This window comes from Ambystoma mexicanum, chromosome 6q, assembly GCF_040938575.1.
Source record: "Ambystoma mexicanum isolate Mex_15411 chromosome 6q, UKY_AmexF1_1, whole genome shotgun sequence".
In the NCBI taxonomy this organism is placed as follows: domain Eukaryota; kingdom Metazoa; phylum Chordata; class Amphibia; order Caudata; family Ambystomatidae; genus Ambystoma; species Ambystoma mexicanum.
The window spans coordinates 739,908,971-739,931,387 of record NC_090937.1 but is presented as its reverse complement, the minus strand read 5'-3'; the positions used below and the strand labels follow the sequence as shown (position 1 = coordinate 739,931,387).

The 22,417-nt window shown below is 42.5% G+C and overlaps 1 protein-coding gene across 2 annotated transcripts in view; it reads left to right on the top strand.

Moving 5' to 3' along the window:
- Nucleotides 1-22,417, top strand: part of IQCM (IQ motif containing M) — a 1,823,621-nt gene that overhangs the window by 776,977 nt on the left and 1,024,227 nt on the right. For both annotated transcript variants that reach the window (XM_069631255.1, XM_069631254.1), the window contains exon 4: nt 19,289-19,379. In XM_069631255.1, the coding sequence (XP_069487356.1) occupies nt 19,289-19,379 (91 nt within the window). The remainder of the gene's footprint in view (nt 1-19,288; nt 19,380-22,417) is intronic.

Here is a 22,417-nt window from a genome sequence, read left to right as displayed (position 1 = left end):
AATGCATCGGAGGGACAGGGCCTCCGTATCCTTGTCCTTTACTGCTTTTTATTGTGTGTTCTGTCATGTTTTTCACACAGGAGTTCATGTGGGACTCCGGGCGGTGCAGCTGTCTTTTGGTTTGGTGAACGGACCCATGGGATACCCTTATGGCACCCATGGGTAGGGGTGCAACCCTGTGCCCCTAGTGTATGTTTTTGGGCACCTGTGTGTGACCCACAGAGCAGGGTACGGGCTGGTGGCAGCTCTGTGCTGAAATGACTGGTGCCCTGAGCGTCCTCCATTTTGGGATGCACAGGCCCTGTCATTGGAATCGGTAGATTCCTGATGGAGACAAAATGGCCCCCCTGGCCTCTTGCCTTCCATCACCTGTTACCTTGATCTTCCCGACGTCCTGGGAAGCCCTGCCTCTGTCCCTTCTCCCTGACTGGCTGTTGGATGGAAGTTCCATATATGGTAGTGTGGGGAAGTGCCGACCAGACTGGCTGGAGGCTTCTCAATGACCGTATGTTGTGGGTACGCCTGTGAGTGGGACCTGGGTGAATGGAGTGTGTGACGAATACGCATTCTATGTTGTGGGTGTATAGTATCTGGTGGTTGACACAACGACTGAGACAGCCCTGCCCGAAACCGGTATGAATGCAGTATGGAATGTTGAATGGCTCGGTACTTGTCCCAATACACCTAACTTGTTGTGAGTGTCTGGAGAGAAGTGAATGGCCTGAATGGACTGTGTGCCTGATTGGCTGCCTGCCTGCATGAATGCCCTTAGCTGTGATTGGATGCTTGAGTGTGACCCAGCGGAATGAATGGGAGATCAACAGTATATCTGGGGACCTCTCACTGCTAGGAATCGTGTTCAGAAGCTGAAGTCCACTACGACGAGTAACTGGAGTAACTGAAGCTTGACCTTGAGCCCTGCTGGACGAGAAGAATTGCTGTTGCTCTCCTTCGCAATCTGAAAGCTGCCGTGCCTCCAAGGACTGTCCCAGAGAGGACCTGGTAAGGCGCCCTCTTCCCGAGCTACGAGGGACCATCGTGCACGAGCTGATCTTTGCTGAAGCTCCCTGGTAGACAGACCTTCGACAGGCTGCCGACCCGATACGGCGACTGCTGCGGAACTCCAAGGAGAATTGTCCGCCACTGTCGACGACCCCTGTTGCCAACCAGAGCCGCCGTGCTCCTGTTTTGCCTAAGAACTTTCGAATCCAAGGACGCTCTCATCCTCACCGCCGCCGCTGTATCCTGCTGGAGAAGGCCTGACCATCGACGCGCCAAGTAGCAGCCACCGGTGGGTTTCCCGCCACCCAAAGACCACAGAGATGCCGATGACTCGATGCCCTTGCTGTGCCACAGTTCTTCCAACTCTTTGCGGTCCAGAACTATCGACACGGAGGTGTCCCGCTGTCATGATTCCTGCCCCTCATGTCCCCAGCCCTCCAAGATGTCAGGCTGGAGCCAGGCCACGATCACCTACATGGCCCTTAAGGGCCTCTCCATCCCTCCAAAGACCCACTTGGAGTCAGACTTGGCGCTTGTGGCACCAGACTCACTCACTCCCATAGGATAACATTGGGGATTGGACTTGTAGTTCATTGATGGGGACAAGATGGATGCCCCCACATATTTCGGCCGCTTCCTAAGGAAAAGGGAAAAGAACAGAAAAAAGGCATTAGTAAGCATTCTGCAAATCTTCGCTTATTTTTAAATACTGTATGTGCTTCAAACCCTTACCTGAATCCCAGCCGCTCTGGGGAAACTCTGTCTCTGGAACTTCTCATTCATCTGCAAGAGGGAAAAGACACTCCAGGTTATCGTGGAAACATCTAGAGGCGCCGCATACCGCGCTTACCTACCGCATTTGTTCTTCATAACTGGCATCCACGCTGAAAACGTCGCGGCACCTAAAAGACACAGAAAAATAACTCAGTTCAATGCAAATATGAAAGGGGTGCATCGCGCATCGCGCTCTCACTCACCTTCAGCGCTGCTCATCTCAGAAGCACGCCGCCATCCCCGAACGCCGGCCATCATCTAAGGAAGGAAAGGAACGAAGTTAGAGAACTGTTCAAAAGACTCATTATACTTACCTGTCGGACTCTTGCCACTGAAGTAACTAGGCAGCAATGAGCCCGCATCAATTAATGCACTCGTGCGCTGAAATGAGGACAGAGAGCACACTATCCAAGAAAACAAGGCCCAGTCTCCAGTCGGATAGCCTCCAGGGAAGGGTTCGAGGATGTAAGAGGTCAGAACAGGCTCAGTGATGACCCCGTGGATACCAGGTGAGTGTTACACCCGCACGCCTTTTCCTTGCAGGACATTAACACTTCCCCGGCAACGAGCACCGCTAGGAACGACGCGGCCACTTCACCGTCGTAGCTCGACCTGTTCTCTGTCGGACGTTCGACAACCCCTGACTCCTGCCTGAATGGGAGGGCACTCAAGAAGGGCCGTTGATTCCCCGACGAGGAACGCTACAACGCCAGGTACTTTGGGGTTGCAGAACTATTGGGAAGTCTAGTGTGAACAATATATGGACTGGGCTTGTATATTTCTTCTACAGGTTGCCCAGGTGGGGGGATCCCCACACGGAACTGTGTCTAGTGGTACGGGGCCAGCATTCTGCCAGTTGTTCAACCATCTTGCTTTCCTTCCTCTCTTTACTGCTGGTTTCCTCTTTATTTGATTTGTCTGTCATTCTGACCGTATGCACTTTAATGAGATCTGATAACGTAAGTGGTACCACTTTACAACTGTATATATTTACCATTTTTCTTTTCGGAGTACAAAGTGAGTTATTGTGATAGTGTACATGACCTTGAATATTAATTATATAAAGACTGTGTTTTAACCGAAACAGTGTGTGGACAATCCTTTGTGGGTGCTTGGGGCCACTGTACATAAGAATCAGCCTGCATCACCTCCCGAGAAGCTAGGCCTTGATTGCTCGACCATGTACCAATAATCGAGGATCTTGGCTGGGGTCCTCTGTGCTTCTCCTCTACCACATAGAGAGCAGAAGTACAGACACCCCCCTCCAGTGCGAGTCTTGACAGCGATGATGCATGAGGCTGGGAGGCCGCCACCAACCTGAGCAGCAGTGCCAGTGTGGCAGGCATTGCAGAAGAGGGAGCATGTATTGGAAGCAAAGTGCAGGGAGGAGCAGTACACACAGTGGAGGTAACGCAGGGTGGGTCAGCACCAGCAAAGCAGGTGATGCAGGGAAGCGCAATAATGCAAGGCTGTGGATGAAGGGAGGTAGATGTTATTGCAAGGGCAGCAGGCATCATCTGGGGCAGGATGGGGGCCCGAGCGGTGTTCAAACTGGACGGAGCACAGCCACTTGAGCGGATGGATCGGGATAGCTCATTGAGGCACGGTAACAGCGCTGGCACTGCGATAATCATTTTGGCAATGATTTTGGTGGCATCAGGGATGACGGGAGGGTAGGGGGTGTGGCTAGGGGTATAGCAGGGTTATAACAGTGTAGCGCTTTTTAATAAGCAATACCGTGATACAAGGGGCGTTAGTATACTTAAACGAAGTGGAAGGTGCCCGCTTACCTTCAACAGTTACAGTGGGCACTATGCAGTGTCCGGGGGCCGGGAACCCTACATGGAGTAAAGGCAGTAGGCAGTCGTGTGGAGAGTGGCAGAGATAAGTGAAGGCCTTAGAAGCAGGCCTTGGGCCCAGGACGCTTTGCAATCCGGAAGCTGGCTGTTGTGGATTGCTGGTTCCTCGGCGTCAGCCATATTAGCCTGCATCTCGACCCCAGAGTGCCCAATGGTGGTAGGGGGTAGGGGGACCGCAGGGGGACCAATGAGTGTTGCAATGCTGCTTCCAGGAGTGGCAGAGAGATAATGGTAAATGGTGTGCATGTGATTGGATTGTCGGATGTGATTGTTCTGGAAGTGTGTGAAAGCCAAAGGACCTCCTTACGAGTTTGGTGGTAATTTTGTAATTAAATCCACCAAATTACCACCAAATTTAATTAATGTTACTATCAATGGCTCCCGTGGAGTTACCATGGCATTACAAGTGGTGGTAATTCCCCATTTTTGGAGTCCATGGGGATTTTATCTGGATTTACTGCCGGTGGTATTACTGCATGGTAAATCTGCTGAGTTTTAGGGGGCAAGTGGAGGATTTACCTCCATCTGATAATCAGTGAATTTACAGCAGGGCAGTGATTTGCTGCTTGTTGTCCCATTATTAATGAACCTTTTCTCCTGATGTCCTAGATTAATTGTTGGCTCCACTGGATGGTTTGCTTGCCTTGATTAATTTCTATCCCACTTCTTTTCGCTCTCTGGCATCCTAAATCAATTGTTGCCCACTTAATTAACCTGTAACCCGAGCGTAATTATTGCCCATTGTATTTTCTTGTGGGTTCCAGACAAGGGGAGGAGGGATATTTTGCTTCATGGTTTCCAAATGTGATTTGTGCCTTTTTTTTATCCCTGGCACATCGTATGGATGCCCAACGTTGCATTAACCTCACTGCACCATCTCTTAAATGTTCCATGCTCTAATAGACTATACAAAGATCAACTAGGCAACTCAGATTCTCCCTAGATACATTAAACAAAAAAACTCTACATCCCTGCAATCAACTTTCAGACCATTGCCCTGGCCAATGCATTCTAGCACCAAGTGTACATAAGGATCCTATCTGGTCACAATTACCACAATGTCCTTGACACAAAGACCTAGAAACAGGCATGCACACTGTAACTGGGTACTTCCAGACTGAATGTACCAACACAACATTAACTAGCATTGTACCCTCACCCTACTACCCTAACCCACTCACCTCTTTCTAAAGTCCAGCAGAGTGCCTGGAGCTCGTACAAATGGCAGCAATCGGTGGCATAAATCTCAGTAGTACAACATAACATAATCTCCTGCCTCATGCCACCTATATGAATTTCTCTTAGCAACAAATAGTATTTTGTCTCATGCACATTCAGTTACAGCCACTGTAAGTAATCTGTGCGGTGCTCTTTGCTGAGGTGTTTGTCTTGTGCAGAAAGTGTTGTGCAGTCTTTCTACAGTGTCACTCTGCTGCTTTGCATTGCCAGAAGGAGGAGCTTCTTTTACAAAAACCCAGCCCAACGCAGAGCGTTCGCGGAGCTGTTTGCTGAGGTGTTTGTCTTGTGCAGAAAGTCTTGTGCAGTCTTTCTACAGTGCCACTCTGCTGCCTTCCATTGCCGGAAGGAGGAGCTTCTTTTACAAAAACCACAGCCGAACACAGAGCGTTCGCGAATGTGTTTGTTTTCTTGTGTGGTCTTTGGCAAACAGCAGCAGAGGCTGGAAGGCAGCAAAACACCTAGAAATGTGTGATATGTTTGGATTTAGAAGTCTGGCGAAATCGAGTCTTCCGAACATTGAGGACCAAATGTTCGACGGGGCAGTTGTGAATAAACAAATTGAGTCATTAATAACTTTACCACAAAGGTTGGAGGCAGAGGGGCCCCTAAAGGCGCAAAGATTAAACCATTAGCTCCTGCCAAAATGAATATGAATACTAACATGAAGATTTCTGATTTTCTCTGTAAAACGGCTGTGAAGTTAGACACGGCTTGGCATGGAGCTGCCCTGGTAAATTCTGCAGCGGGTCCCGCGCGGTAACAGACGCTGAGCCGCTTAAACTAACAGAAATTCAATATGAGCAGGGCAATTTATCAAGCGCGCAGGCCGTCATTTCTTCATCAATCTATTCGAAGTAGCAGGATGAATGAAGTATCATCTTCATTCACCCGGACGCCCTGTCCGTGTTCAGCGCAGTCAGCATCGTTTACATTTTTTTAACCTGTTTTAGATGTGGAGGACAAAGCAGGATGGACATTGGTGGAATTAAAATATGTTTTTTCTACATTTGCCTCACTGTTTGAGAACGTTAAGACCAAAGTCAAAAGGCACACTATTCTTCTGGAGGCCATTGGAAAGAAATTAGACAATGCTGTCCATGAGGCAGAATTGAAATCCTTGCTGAACCTAGAGACGGGCCGCGTAAGATCCGACCTATCTCAGGCAATATTAATGTTACAACAGGTACCAGGCCCGGCACAGTGTCCCAGTGATATTAACGCCAGACACTCTGAAGTTCACTAAGAGCCTTTAGTGACAGAAGGCATGGGGCAATTACTGTTGGATTCCAGTATTGCCCTTGCTTAGGAGATAGACCATGTTGGGAAAAAAATCAGTGTCCATCAGAGATCCTGCATGTAAAAAGTCCTCTGCCAAAATTAAACACCTAATAACATCAGTGATCCAGAAGAACAAATCGGATAAAGGTCAAATGGAAGGTCGGAAATCATCCAGGAAATTCCTGTGGAATTTGACCATCCAAGAATCTTTCTGAGAAAATGTATTAAAGAAGGCTCGCTCTAGTACATTTAAAAGAGTACCTACCCGTCGGCAGATCCGAGTCTGCAGTGGGATCGGGGGAAGATGATACTCCTATTTCGGATTCTAGTTGGTGTGAATCAGAGTTTGAACAGGAAGTTACAGTTAAGAGGACTACCAAAACATCCGTTTCAAGTGTATGCACCCCCATAGAGGGGATAGGAAGACATAGAAATACTAGTTTTGATGCATGTCCGTTCAACCTTTTCCCCAAAAATAATGGTCCTACAGTGGCTTCAAAAACAGGTTTACAAGATGATGTTTACTGTGTGGGGGAGGTAGCAGTGGTTGAGCCGAATCCCCAGCATACAGTTGCATATAGGAAACCAGTGCCTTGCAAACAGTCTGTCTTTTTTCAAATAGATGAGCCGAACAGCAATATGTGTATAAGAGTAGCTGATGGAGCGGTAGTTCGATTCTGAATGTCTTTGTAACTCCTGTACCTGCCGAGCACTGTTAAGGCCTATTCAACCTGTGCAATCATGTGGAAGAGTGTTCTGTGGGTGTAGATCGAATACCGAGCAATTGCAAGTACAGGGGTATCCCCATATATTGGTGGATACTAATAGAGTGCAAAATAGAACGGTATTGATGGATTCTCCAATGTGTGAACTGGGTGTATGTCAGATAGTAACTAGGGTGACCCCATTGGCTAGTGTTTTGAGGGGGGCAAAAGGTGCAGAAAAATCAGTAGAAAGTAGTAACGCTCTCAGATTTTGAGGTAAATTAAATGGTTCTAAGCATGGCTCTCATGAATCGAATAATCAGAGATTTGAGGCCCATCAACATAGCGTCTTATTGGAGCATTGTGGATAGGACAATGAGCCTCTAATATTGAATAATTCCTGTATTTTGGCGATTTACGCTCAGGTCACTAATCTGAGGGCCATATCGAAAAAAAATCTTAATAGGTAGAAGTTTTGGACCCCGAAAGAATAGATTGTGTAATTGTCGATCTGGCCTCCAGATTTGTGCTGGAAAACATACTTGAAAACATCGTTGAAAATGATGGCCTTCCAGGTGAAATAATGAGATTTTGAATCACCGAGAGAGCTTTCTATGCTGGGCCATCTGAAAAAATAAAGTGTGTACATAATGCTAATCGTGCAGCTTCTTGGTGCGTTATAGGTCGAAGGGAAGTGGTTGCCTTTAGGACGGAGTTTCCCTCAATGGAATCCAGGGACTGGTCATGGATATCACAAGCATTGGTCAGGAATGAAACAGAAATTAATAAATGTTCCATACTGTCATGGAACTCACACAGTCATTCCCATTTATTTACAGATCCCGTCTTGCGATCAATTTTAAAAGAACACCTAATTATGTTATTTCAAGAGACCTAGCTCCTCTCCTGCCCAATCCTTGATGGGTACAGTATCTATTTACAGGCCGCAATAAGAGGGGCAGTGGTCTGTCCATTGGGGAGCTTGATGTCCGTCATAAAATCCTGCCCTGTGATCTCTAACATTAAAGTGCACGACTTGCAGCTTGGGACACAAGTTATTATTAGAAATGTTCATTTCAGGGTCGGTAACCCGTAAAATCTTGCTTTTAAATGCTTATTGGCATACCAAAGGTGGCCAAACTATGCTAATTTCTTGCAGGTATTTGTGATTACTTACTGAACTGGAAGGATGAAAATGTTGGTGGCTATGTTTACATTGCAGGTGATATAAATTCATCATGCCCAGAGGAGGTGGATAATAATCAAAATAATGCTGAAAATATATGTCATAGTGTTCCTCAAACTGTAAAGGACAGGAATGGCTTAATATGGTGGGACTTTATGCATGTCCCTGGCTCACATACATTGAATGGTAACATCAATGGGGACCTACTAGGGAAGCACACATGGCACAGGGGCAATAGTAGATTGGTTATAGATTATATATTTGCAGACTCCATTTATTTGCATGCTGTACGGAGTTAGATATTGTTGTTAACAAATGAAGCAATCATTGTTTCTTGAAGGTCAAGGTGGAGTTTTTTCTGTTGTTGTGAGCCTAACGATCTAGTCATTAGCAATGGTGGAAATCGTATGAAATTGAATAAATTGACGTTTACGAAATATAATGATTCCTTAGCAGAAACATTCAATAGAACAACATATGATTGGAAAATGTCCACTTTGTCTGCAGTAAACTTTGAGAGTTTCCTGGTCCAATGTCAGAAATGTATGCTGAATGGCAGTGGAAAACAGAGGACCAGACCTGCTAAATATACCCATGCATACGATGAAAAAACAGTAAATGCTAAGTGTATTATGGGGCAAAAAATGCATAATATACAGAAAAGCAACAGTACGGTGAAGCAGCAGGATAAAGAAATTGGGCATATTAAACAACAACATAAAAACTGGTGTAAACAACAGCAGGCCAGGATAAAGCAAAATGACACCAAATGTATGTTAAAACTGCTTAAATATAATGATGTCAGCAATTTTAGGAGGGTTATTAATGAATTGGAAGGCAGCCAAGCCGTCAACCAGTCAAATGCGGTTGAAGAGGCTGTTTGGGTCGGACATTATGGGTCCTTATTCACAATCGAGGACAGTGTTCTTCCTCCTATTTGAGATTGATTGGGTATGGAATGCTTGAATAGTTTATATAAAACTAACCCACAGTTAGAGAATGAAATTATCGTGAAAGCTAGTAGCTCAAAAGTGCCGGTCCGAACAAGTTATTGAATCTTTTGTTCAAAGGAAACCTGGCACTTTGGGCTTCCATGTTAACTTGACTGTTTTAAGAAATCATTGAAAAGGCTGACTTCCCACTCTCATGGCATACATCACATATTGTGCCGATCTATAAAAAGAAGGGCTTAGCATCAGACCCTTGCTGTTACTGTCCAATAACTTTATTGGACGGTGACAGCAAGAGTCTTGCAAGTATACTTCTACAACTGTAGGATTGGGCAGTAGGGATTGGGAGAATCTGGAAACAAGAAACTGGATTCAGGAGAATGCATTTCACTAGCCTAAATGGCTTCAGGACAAGGTCTGGAATGGAACATACAAAATGTCCATGTGGCATCTATAGATCTAAGGTCTGCTTTTGACCTGGTAAACAGGAATAAACTATGGAATAAATTATTTGATTGGGGCATCCCCCCAAACCTGCTTAGACTCAACGTGGGGTTACATGAACAGACCAATGTTCAAATGAGACTTGACCAACAGGGAACCCTTTCAAGGGCCATTGATACCTGTACAAGATTACGGCAGGGATACATTCTTGCCCCCTGCCTCTTCAATCTATATATGTAAGATGTAGAAGATCACCTTAATTGTCAATCATTGCCCGACCAAAGATAGACTCCACTCATATCATTTATTTGTCATATGAAGACGAGTTTCTGCTTTTTGATCTGACTTCTATAGTCTTTAGAGACTAATTATGGCATTCACAGAAGACAGAGTGATGAATTCCCTATAAATGAATGGCTCTAAGACTAAGATATTAATGATAGCCAAGCGATGTAGTGATAAGATACTTTCTTGGTATCTTAATTGAGAAGCCTTTGAGGCAGTTGGGAGCATTGTATAGTTGGGGTTGTCAAACATAATTGAGGATCCCTGGGGTGCACTCATAAAGCAGATAACTGAGTGCTGTCTCTATCTATTTCCAGGTGTGATAAATTGCCAACAATCGTGAGATAGAGCCTGATCTGACAGATCAAGAATCTGAAAAGATTATAAAATTAAATCTTTCAGTACTGTTAAAATCAATTTAATCATTGACACAATAAATCATACAGAAATCAATACATCATTTTTTTTTTTAAACAAACAAACACACTGTACTATTAAATAGTCCTTTCGTTTGCAATCTCAACAGGGGTGGACTGGGCAACAAAATATACATTAATGTACATCAGACTTTCCACATGATTGTCTTCTGGTTCATTGAGCAATAGAACAGGAAGTCATACGCAAGCTTATTGCTCATCTTAGTCTGTTAACACTGTGTAATGAATCACAGATTGTCGTCTAAACATGTTTCAGTTCATATACGTTAATATTGAACATTCGTCAGGAGTTTATCATCCAGAGATTTAAAAGAACATGGTTCGCTGTGGTGTTTAGAATTGATCGCATGTTTTTTTTTAGCAAATATTCTTGGCCTGTGAGGTAAAAAACAAACATGATCAGTGTGAGCTATTACTGCTACAATTCTATTCATGCTCATAATGTGACCTAGAAACTTTTGTAGGTGATGAGCTACCTGCATTGTTCCGTGGGGGCCTTCAACAATGTTGTCAGTTGTTGCCAGGACTCTGGTGTGTCCTTTTGGCACCTATTCAGGAGAAAAGCATGGAGATATGCTTTTACTCTCGCCTGCGTAAACCACCCAGAGTTGTAAACCCATACTACAACAGAAACCTTTACTTTAGATTTAAAATAATTGCGAAGCAGATGTACCCACCTAATGATGTACTCGTGGGTTTCATCCGCGGGTATGTGGTATGGAGTAGAAGGCGCCTGTTAATGTTATTTGAGATGTTGGCTCGTCTGAACAGGTCTGGCTCTATTCCTTAAGAACGAGTTAGGGATTTGGATGTGTTCCTGAAAGCGAGGTACAGAGACCAAGGTTTTGTTTTGTTTTAGTTGTGTGCCAAGCACCCGCAGGTCTCTGCAAAACCGATAGCCAGGAGCTAAATCCTACCTTACGGTTTTTGTGGCGCAATCTCATATGTACATGCTGACTACGAGCTCAGATTCTTCTTGAGTATTAGCTTTTTCACTTTGGCGCGTCTATGTTCGCACTGGGCTGTTAGGGTGAAATGAAGCTATTATCAATGTAAGTTCAAAAGGTACCAGGGATTGTCCTGTGTGCTTTGTATTATCAAGGCTTTATGTGGTCTGCTGTTAATGTGTTCTAGACGTTTGCCTCTCACCTCTCTCCAAATTTGGAAAACCAAACGAATAGTTAGAAATGTTTAAGAATTGTAGGCTTGTATTGGTTTTATGCAGTAATTTGTATTTGGTAAACTGCTTCTTATTGTCATTATGAAGATTTTGTATGATATTTATTAATATTGACTTTTTGGGTTGTTTCTTTTTCTTTTAATGCTATTCTTTTTATTTTGATAATGTATTTGTACATTTTTTTACATTGTGTAAACATGTACATTTTGTTATATGAAATGTTTGTATTGATAATATTTTGTTAAGGTTGAATTGTTTCAATCAAAAACAAATAAAATTAAAAAAGTAATCTCCTGCTTCCAAACAATTCCAAGCATTTTTATTCACAACTGGTATTTTCTCTCAGTCATTGCAAAAAGTTGGTACAAGTATTTTTTCTCATCCTCTGGAAAATATTGGTGCATTCCGTACATGTAACCTTCTGTCTCCCAACACATCTAATAATCTTTACAATTAAAGGGTATTTTGCCTCATCCACCACAAAACATTTGACACCATTAGTATACCACTAAATGTAACCTCCTGCCTCCAGCCAATTAAATTAACAGTTCTTAGCAACAAAATGGTGTTCTCCTTATGCACCCTCATTTAAAACCACTGACTGTAATTACATGACTCCTAACAATTGTAAGCCTCTTTCTGTCACATACATATGACATGCCCACTACAACCAGTGAATGTAATCTCCTATCTTCAAGAACATTTAAGAATCTATATTCTCTACTAGCCTTTTGTCTGATCTGCCTCACAATGTGGGCACACCCTGCCTCCAATCAATTCTGCAAATGTGTATTTGCAATGACCACTTTTTTTGTTCTGCACACTGAGTAACAGCCACTGTAAACTCCTGCCTCCAAATAACTTTCTCCTCCATCACAAATTCGTTCCACACCAATCACTCAATGTAATCTTACTCAATTTGAAGATTCTTCCTTTGCAACTAGTATTTTGTCTCATTCATCAAACACAGTGCCTGACATTAGTTCTAATGACTTAGAAAATTAGTCTACTCCTGTTCCAAGCTCAGTAAATAAATCTCCACCTGTGAAAGTACAAAACAAGGTGGGCACTATATTTAAAAATATTGTTACTGTAACACAAAGTTTGCAACTACAACTACATGTACTAGAATTCTTTGATGCAATACCAACTATCAACTGAACATGATTAATCACTAAGTCATGAAATTATGGATCCATGTTATATGCCATTTGAACACTGTGCAGTCTCAACAATACCCACTGACATTGCCAAAAAAGGAAAACCGCGACTACCCACACTTCAGGAGACATCTATATATATAAAACACTTACAAATGTTTCTGTACTCAGCTGATGCAATTCATCAGTGTTCAGTTGCCGCCTGCTGTCCAAATTGCAAAATGCACCATTGTGTGCCCTTCCACTTCAACAACAGCTATAATTTTAACAAACAGAACGAGCATGGTTCTACACGGTCACCTTCACCTTCCACTATCGCAAATATTCTGAATAATTTTAAGTTACTTATTTCCACTCCCATTTCTCTTCACACAGGGCACAGCTGTTCCAGTGTCAATGAACAGTTAATTTCCAGCTCAATGTTGCAGTCTCTAAAGAGCGAGATGCTGTAGGATGAATGCCTCCTCATGAGCTAAAACTGAAAGTAGTTGCTGTAATTATGCTACTGTCCAATCTTATGCCATCACAGAGATTATGCAATGGAACAAGGTTGACAATTACACATCTACAAAGACGCATCATAGAGGCCCATGCAATCCATGGAACTTATATACTGTTCTTATGCCGCGTATACCTCTCATTCCATCTGATACAAATATGCCTTCCAAATTCAGAAGAAGACAGTTACCTATAAGGTTAGCCTTTTCAATTTCCATTAATAAGTCAAAGCGACCTACACCCCCTTCCTGGAATCCATTAGTGGTATTTCCGATATTTAAGAAGGGGGACAGAAGTGACCTTATGAATTACCGACTGATATTGACCTTTATGGTATGCAAGAAAGGCGTATGTCACACCGGGAACAGCTAGTATTACAGAAACCTTGTACTGTTGCAGGTGCAATTTTGCATGTTATTAACACCTTGGTGCAAAAAAAATATTCTTTACCTGCATTTTCCATAGGGCAAAAAGAGCTCTCATTGCGAATACTGCTCCATATCGGCACTATGACAAACAGAAGAGATTTAATTACTAGATAACCTTCAATTTCCAGATTAAGTACAGTTCTATTGACAGAGATTAACATGAACCTTTATGGCATTTAGGACACCATTATAGAAACTTTAACAGGGCAAGATTAATCTGGCAAGGCAGTGTTATGGGTTGTGTGGTAAGTCAGAAGGAGTAGTCGGACAAACGGGTGTATTTCAAACTCAAGGCCTTCAAATAATAAGAAAAGAACCTATCTTTTCATATAACTAGAAGGGTTGCCGTACCTAACTGAATTCTAACTCGGGTGCTAGTTGTTAGGATGGTTGTCAAACTAAAGAATCAGTCCTCTGTCCAAAGCTATCGTACTCTGACCCTACCACTACTCAAATGTATTCAGCCAACAGAAATGAAGCCAGGAGAATGACTCCCTTCTCCTGGTCCAACTGTTTCAGCCTTAAGTGTTCATTTCTAGTAGACTCTTGCAACATTTCTGATAAGCCCTTGTAATTCCTCACAGGAACTTCTTTGGGCTTGGTTAAATGTCCAGCAATTATTCTTTCTCAGCATTAAATATATTTCTGGACTTTCCTTCTCTTCTTCTTATCTATGAGAACAAGGGAGATCACTCCTGTGATGTCCTTGGCTTTCCCCCCAGTTTCCACAAACCGTTTGATGAGGGAAACTACTCTTGTAGCAGTCTTTATGCTTGAAATCTCTCTTGCAGTTATTGTGATGAGGAAGACTACTCCCAGGGCACTCTTCACACTTGGTATTTTTATTGTAACTAGCGTGTTGAGGGAGGTTACTCCCGAGACATTCTTCACTCTTGGTATCTCTCTCTGCTTCCCACTACATTGCGCTGGCTCCACAGGTTTCTTGGCCTTTCGGTGTTGTTGTAGTTGAAGGACCGCAGGGTGGTCCCGCCGACGGTCATGCTACCGTCAGCCTCTCTCCAGCTTCTGCATAGGTCGGGTCTGCGTCGAGCTATGGAGTGCTCTGCCACCTTTTCCGGACCAGCTTCTCCGACTCACTTCCTTGTTCCCAGGTTTGAGTCTCCCAGGCTGACAGGCTTCATGCCTAGTTCCCTCTTCATGGAGTCCATTCTTGGTTTTTATGTCCTGTAGCGGGGGCCTCCCCAGCGGAGTCCTATAGTCCTTCGTTTGTATCGATGGAGTATTCTTAATGCCTCCTTGGGGCCACCTCTTCCCAGTACTGTCTAGACTTGGAAATTGAGTAACTTGCATCACTCCCTCAATCTTCCACTTCTCAGTATGTTTGGGAGATGACTTATTATCACTCTATATATTCCTCCTCGTCTTGGTAGTATTAAGTCTTAAGTGCGGAAAGAAGGGAATATTGCAGTAACAAATAGTAATGCTTTCATGTTGGCTCTTGGAAGACCTCAAGGATTGCATGGTCTCAAAGCCAAAGGGTGCAGGGAGTTCCATCACTGAATGGGAATCCTTGTCCCCATGTAAGGAGTCTCTCCCTGTGAGGTCCTGCTTTCCACCACCCCTTGGGGGATTGTTGCATAGCGGGCTCACCTCCCTAGCCTCAAAGGGAAGGGCTCTCCCCTGGGTAGAAGTGATGAGATCCCATGAATAGTCACAGGTGGCACTGGGGCAAACATTACGCAGGGCAGGGCCATCTTAAGCACTTTTGGGGCCCTGGGCATGGACAACTTTGGGGCCCCCCTCCACCAAACCGAAGGAATTAAGGGATCAAGAATACTGGTAGGAATTAAGGGATCAAGAATACTGGTAGCGCCCCCACACTCCACCTGTCATGCTCACACCCTATAGGTTGATATGCTGTCTTGCAGCATAATAAGCACGCTTACTCCCTTTAAGTCCCCTTGCCCTCTTCTCTTGCTCTAATCAGAATGATAAACAAGTAGCATTTGAAGACCAACATTAGCAGTCTACAAAGGGGTTACTGTTCTAGTACATACAGGATACTTTTTTTATCAACAACATCCAGGAAGGTAGATGTAGTATTAATGCAGGACCGTATGTAAAAGGTACATGTAACCCATAATAGACAGAGAACTCAGATAAGCTGCCTCACAGAATGCAAACGTGTTCATGCATGGATAGAGACCACTAATTTGAAGGAAGGAGAAAGCTACACATACCGTAGCATGGATAGTGGAGGCAGATTAGAAGCTACCAGAAAGGTGTCTTTATCCAGACAGACTGTGATTAGAAGTGGCATAGGTTTTTCAAATAGTGTTGCTATTAGATATCAAAGGAAAAAATGCCTGTGGGTTGCATTATAAATATGCTCACTAATAACAGTGAAACAATGAATAAGGCTTTTAGGAAGACAATACCATGAGAAGGAAATCACTCGGAAGGGCTGACCATTTTGAAAGGTTTAGGGACTTGCAATATTGAGAAGTTCAGCAATACAAGATTAAGTGAGATGCACAGGATCACACATAGGTTAAGGGGTGAAGGGGTGAAGCTGGGATTTGTGCCAATTCTGCAATTTCTGCATTTGAACAATTTCTTTTCCAGTTCTTACCATGAACTAAAACAATCTCATTTTTTATTTAAAAAAGACCGACTTGGAAAGTACACAACTCACATTACCAAACATGACCATTTTTAAACAAAATATTATAGAAGGGTGTTATGCAGAATGGGAATGATTCTAGCTTCATTCTCTTCATTATCAAGGGAAGTGTATAAGAACCAGCATACCAATCGATGTGATTTAACACATTTAATCTGGGTTTTTCATTTGTATTTTCAAGCTTTAAATACTGCCAAAACAATGGTTTGTGGCATTTTCATTTGTAAACGTGCATAAAAACCTTTGACTTTTACCAAAAAGCAAACCGTTTTTTGTTTCAAACAAGCAGACCTTAAAATATGCTTGCCTGAGGCCTCTAACATATTGTCCGCTCTTTACTGTCGACCAAGCCTTCCACCCAAATGGCTAACATAAGAAGAAAGATCAAGTAATGGGCTAAACGATACCAGCAACATGCAAGAAGGCAAATCTCACAGAAGAAAGCACAGTAATGTAAGATATATTAGATGATTTGACTAGGATCACTGTATCGTCTGCTGGCAAATCCAGTATACAAACATGAACGCTGTCGTGCCATAGTCTTGAATTTGGATACTTATTCACATCTTGGAGTAACAATTTATGCCATCGTCGGAGGTGATTGCCTAGGTTTTACAACACCCCATCTGAACAAACCAATTTCTAGACCTTCACCATACGGATGATAGGTTAGTTTTTATAGCCACCCCTATCTGGTGCAGGTACATTGCTGATAACAGAAGATGTTGTTCTGCAAACCAAGTACATATACAGGCAGGTTTATAAACTTCAGACATGCGAAAGGCTCAGCCAGCCTTGCCCGAATGTGATATTCCAATTTTGCATATGAACGCATATCTCTGCAATGGGAGCTTCACACACTGAGCTAACTTCTGAACCATTGTGGCACTCAATTTATCAATATGCATTTCACCATAGCCTATTGCACATGATCCACATAATTCCCACATGAAGGAAAGAAAGCTACAGAGTTGTGCCATAGGGAACACGCAAACTATGCATACCACAGTGAACACAGAAAGCAATACATGATGAATTGATCAAGGCAGAATGTACTTGTCAAAACAGAAAGGCAATGGGTTTAGAGCCTCAGCAGCACCCCATAAAATATCCTGACGTGTGCTATTAAGACTGCTGAGCAATGGAATCTTACTTCTTCAGATCAGGTAGCCTTCTGGGGCCTCCTCCAAGGTGGGGGCCCTGGGCAAGTGCCCCTTTTGGCCTGCCATAAAAACGTCTCTCACACAGGGGCAAAAATGTATTGAAACAATGTTTCTGCACTAGGGCAATGTTCACACTAGTGCTAATACCCCACACACTTGCATGTGCACTGGTGCACATTTTCTGTTATCCTAATGCATCTGTACTCTGTCTGGCAATTCACTGTTATGTTGTACACAAAAGGTCATCTATTGGAAACAAAGCCATGCAACAATGCACTTTCACTCCACTATAAGACCATACCAACGACAACATAGCGCCATACATGAAGCACTATCTTACACACATTTTGCCAAAATATGATACATTTGGTGATGGAAAAATGTAAAAAATCAAATGATACAGATTTCTGAATCACCAAAAATTGGAATATTTCTGGCTGTAATCCATTTGCTTTGCTGATCCCTATCAACTTTTTTCCTCCTGCCATTTTTCCCAATGTTACACCCCTGGAAACAACCAGCTACATTTAAGAATGCCTAGCATATGCCCCTGAACAAGTGAATCTGACATTTCCTTGTCTGAATAAGCAGCTCTTGGTTTCCTGGGGCTAGTATTTTTAAAGGAAGAGACATGTTGTGTGAATTTGGTCCTCTGCTATTAAGCAAATGTGTTGTACTGGGTTTAAAACTCAGAAAAGTGTGAACTCTTAACCGTAGTGACAAAAGTCGCATTGAGTCTGTAAACATCAAAAAAGAATAGTCTCAATTTCATTTCTTTACATTGGGGTTAGCAAAAGTATATTTTACAGCCAGTGTTGCAGAACAAACTAAATGCATCATAGCCATAACCCTTTTGCGACCAAACTAATGCACTTCACACTCCAGTTGGGCATTTTTGTTTGCACCCTAGACAATTGACCCTACGATGTTCAAAGGCACTTAGGAGGCCTGCCGGTCCTTTATTCAGAACTTTTAGTTGATTCAAATAATTTAATTAGTCTCCCAAGCAACAAAGAATTTGAAACAATTAAATACTTTAAGGGCCTCATCACAGGTTTTGTGGTATTTCAGCAATAAATCCAGTGAGATACCAATAAATGGAATTACCGTTCCTGCCTCTTGGTCTGGTGGAATTACCGCCGGATTACAATTGGTGGTAGGCGCTGTTAGTCCGCATTAATTGGAGTTCATAGGACTACATAGGGATTTCGGTGGAATTATTGCCTGCAGTAATTCTGCTGATGTTGATGTTTTTTGGCTGAAAGGTGTCAGATTTACCTCCAACTCTTATTTGGTGGTGAATTCTCCTCTTCTTTGCCAAAGTCGTAGTTGGGCGCTGCACCAATGCGGCAGTAACGGATTTGCTGGTGCATTTTCTTCCACACAGCCCAACTTGTAATGAGGGAGTCTCTTGGGAGTGGTCCATTATTTATGTCCATGTCCATAGGGTGTCACATCATTAAAAAGTTCTGGGTAAAATATGGCGGTGATGATGGGTTTCTGGTGTCGTCCTCCTCAGGCAAGTGGCATCTGCCCCATGACAGCTTCCCTGCTGATGAACGCTCCTTTGTTGAGAACAGCTCCTATGTGTGGCATCCATTGGCATTGAGCAAGCAGCCTTGCTCCAGTAACCTGGATTCGGCGAATGCCCAATGTCAGCACATGTCATGCATCTGCACAGTTTGATATAATTCACATGAGCAGTAACCAGTACTACCTGGTGCCAATAGAAAGCAGAGTACACAAATCAGAGTCTGTGGGGATTTAAGAAAAAATTCAAAACACCAGGGGCATATAATGGCATCATGATGAAGACGTACGTTTTTGTAACCCATTCCCACTTGCTTGTTTTCTTTTGTCAAGGATGTTCTTTTCAGACTCACCCCACTCCCGATTCTTGATCCCAATCATTTTCTCTTATGGTATCATTTCTGTTTATTTCTTTATTCTGTTTAACACATTTTGCTTGTCTGGGCCTATGCATCTTTCCACAAATTATTCAACAAAATGGCTTTGTAAAAAATGTATTTCCATTATTTTCTTGTTCCCATTTTTAGAATCAGTAAAACCTTTGGATATCTTGAACATGCTTGACTCAGTGACAAGAAATATGGAACATGAGACACTGAAAGGGAGTCCATCATCCAGGTAATAATATCAGAATTCTTAAAGACAATAATATTTATTTATTTAAATGTGCGTGGCATTAAATGAAATAAACTCATATAAATGTAATTTTCCGATTTCAACACGTGGCATCCAATTGTGTATTTAGGTGGTGTTTCATGCAACAAGCTGCAAGACAGACATAGTTGGAGGGAGAATAAATGTGGGCAGTCTAGACACAGTGCTGAGGCTTGGTAGTTGTAAAACACCACTGCGCTGACACCAATTGACTTGGTTAACTATTAGCACTCGTGTAGCATCAATAACAATGTGTTCGCTTCATTTTAAGCTGCATTATTGTGTCTGAGAGATATTGATGCTTCTTCATTCTTTTCCAATGCAAACAATTAGCATTTTATACTGCAAATGATATAGGTATTGGGCTTAATTGGCAAAGAGTTTTTTAACAATATATAAAATAATATATGTATATTTATTTCATATATCTAACAATATAATAAAAGCCAGATGTATGTTTGTCCGATGCAGTCATAGCTTCGCCTGTTGTCACCGCTAGACAAAGCTGTTGCCTTAGTATGTATAGAGACAATGCCAATTCGCATAGCTTCACCTATTGTCACCGCTAGAGGGAGCTGTTGCCTTAGGATCTATAGTGGTCCTACTATGTCAATGTACACCTGCTCTTTGGCTCGTGTGCACATGCTTCTGTACAAGTATATAAATGTTCACTGAAGAAACTTTAGTTAAAGTGTAGTTAAGCTGAGCCGATTTAGCGCAATAAAACACTTGAAACTCAGTCGATGTAGGAAGTCATGATCAGATTAACTTGGCCCACCCAAAACGATTCTGGTTGAGGAAGATATATTAAGAGCATAAGGAAACAAAGAAACACGGTTTTAGGGGAGGTGGGAGCAATAGGCAACATATGGACAGGGTACGGGGCAATGAAGTAGCAGGTTGTGTATCCCTAGAAGGCTCAGGGAAGGGGGTGTACCTATGGGGTGAGGGAATAGAGCACTAGTCCACACAAATGGTCCAGGCATAGTCAGTACCGCCCTGCGGTAGAAAACACTGAAACATGGCCATATTGAAATTAAGGCTTAGAAAGGCCAGGCCCTGGTAACAGCAATAGTAGAGCGTGGAATTCGGCAACAATACACTTCCACCCCCATTCCCAGGGCAGGCACTAGACAGGAAGGCTTTCAGACAGAACATATACAGCTATCCATTGTTTCACGTTTCAGGCCAATGCAGCTAGAAAGGAATGCGCAGTGGTGGCTGGTGAATTTTTTGACTAGAGGTGCGTACATATTTGTCCATGATATGGCCGAGCGACCAAGCGCAGCGTGGGAGCCGACACCACTGAATGGGGATTCAGTGGTTCTTCCCCTGAGAATCTTTTTTAAATAATGGGTGAAAATTGTGCATTTTAGAGCACACTTTTTAGAAAAATTGGGTAAAAAACCAAACACTTTGCAATTGGGTTTTGTAGGTCAACTCATGAAAAAAATCCAATAGATGCAAGTCACCATCAGTGCGCAGGAGCATTTCCAACACATTTTCATGATGCTTTTTCCCCACATTATGTGCCAGTATAAAAAATGTCCACACTGGCTGTGCCCATACATTTCCATGCTGACTGCAACATTATATATACCCTATTATTCCCATATAAGAACATACTCATGCTTACTTTGTGCATAATGCCATGAATGATACTATAAGAAAACATGCCCATGTTTGTTCTGCCAATATATGGAAGGTCTCCCCACATAAGAACATACTCAAGTTGGCTTTACCATTATAAATGCATGCCAAAGTATAAAAACATGTCCAAACTGGCTGTACTAAAATGTCAGTTGAGTTACATATTAACACTTATCATGCTTGCTTTATCAAAGATGCCCCAATACAAAATGTCATACCACAATAAGAAATGGCTAGACTAAGTACAGAAAAGTGACGGTCTAGCTTCGTACTTATCATGATTGCTTTGCAAACGATGCCCAAGACAAAATGCCATATGACAATGCAAAATGACTGAACTGGCTGCATTGAAATGGCAGTCTAGCTATACAATAACACTATGCTTGTTTTACCAAAGGTGCCTAATACGATATGTCATGCTACAGTAAGAATAATTCCACTGATCCTGCTTGCTTTTTATCCAAGATGCCCAATACAAAATGTTGTTCTTCAGTAACAAATGGCTAGACTGGTAGCATCAAAAATGCCAGTCTGCTTCGAAATACAACATATCTTGTTTGCTTTACCAACAATCTCCAATACAAAATGTCATACCACAATAAGAAATGACTAGACTGGCTGCATTGGAATGCCAGTCTAACTACATAATATTACTTATGCTTGTTTTTACCAAACATGCCTACTGCAATGCCAGACTATTTAGGTTGAAATGGTGATGAGTATTGTAATCTGCAAATTTATCTGTATCAGCAGTACAAGTTTGTCTAACTAATTCTAGATCCATGCTTTTTTGCAATATGTCATTCCAGACCAATAGGCTGGAGAGAATTTGTAACTATGCATGTAGCACTTTTGTATTCCTAAATCTCAATTATTAAACATTTTACTGAATTACTTCACTTCCATTAAGAATTGAATATTGGAGTATGTCTATATTAACAATGCAGGGGGATTAATTAGATCCCTGGTAGAGACCTTTTTTTGACAGAGTCCTTTCTCTTTTTCCTCCTATGAATAGCAGTAAACTTTCTGTATGCTACATAGTTTTTGCACTGTAGGGTGAAGTACGGAATACCATGCGCTTTATCTGTATAGATTCAACATGAACTGTATTTTTTTATGCTATTTTATTATGTACTCTGAATTAGCTGTTATGTGTTTTGAGATGTGATAAATAAAGATATGTTATTTTTATATTATCCTTGACTTGGCCTACTCCCTTATGGGTTTCTCTAACCTGAAGGCTATATACCTTGCTTGACTTTTTCTAGCAGGCTGTACCGTGCAACCCTCCTTTCCCCTTCTGCTCTTTGGTTTGTTGCTCCCGGGGTCCACATAGTAGGGGACGCCCA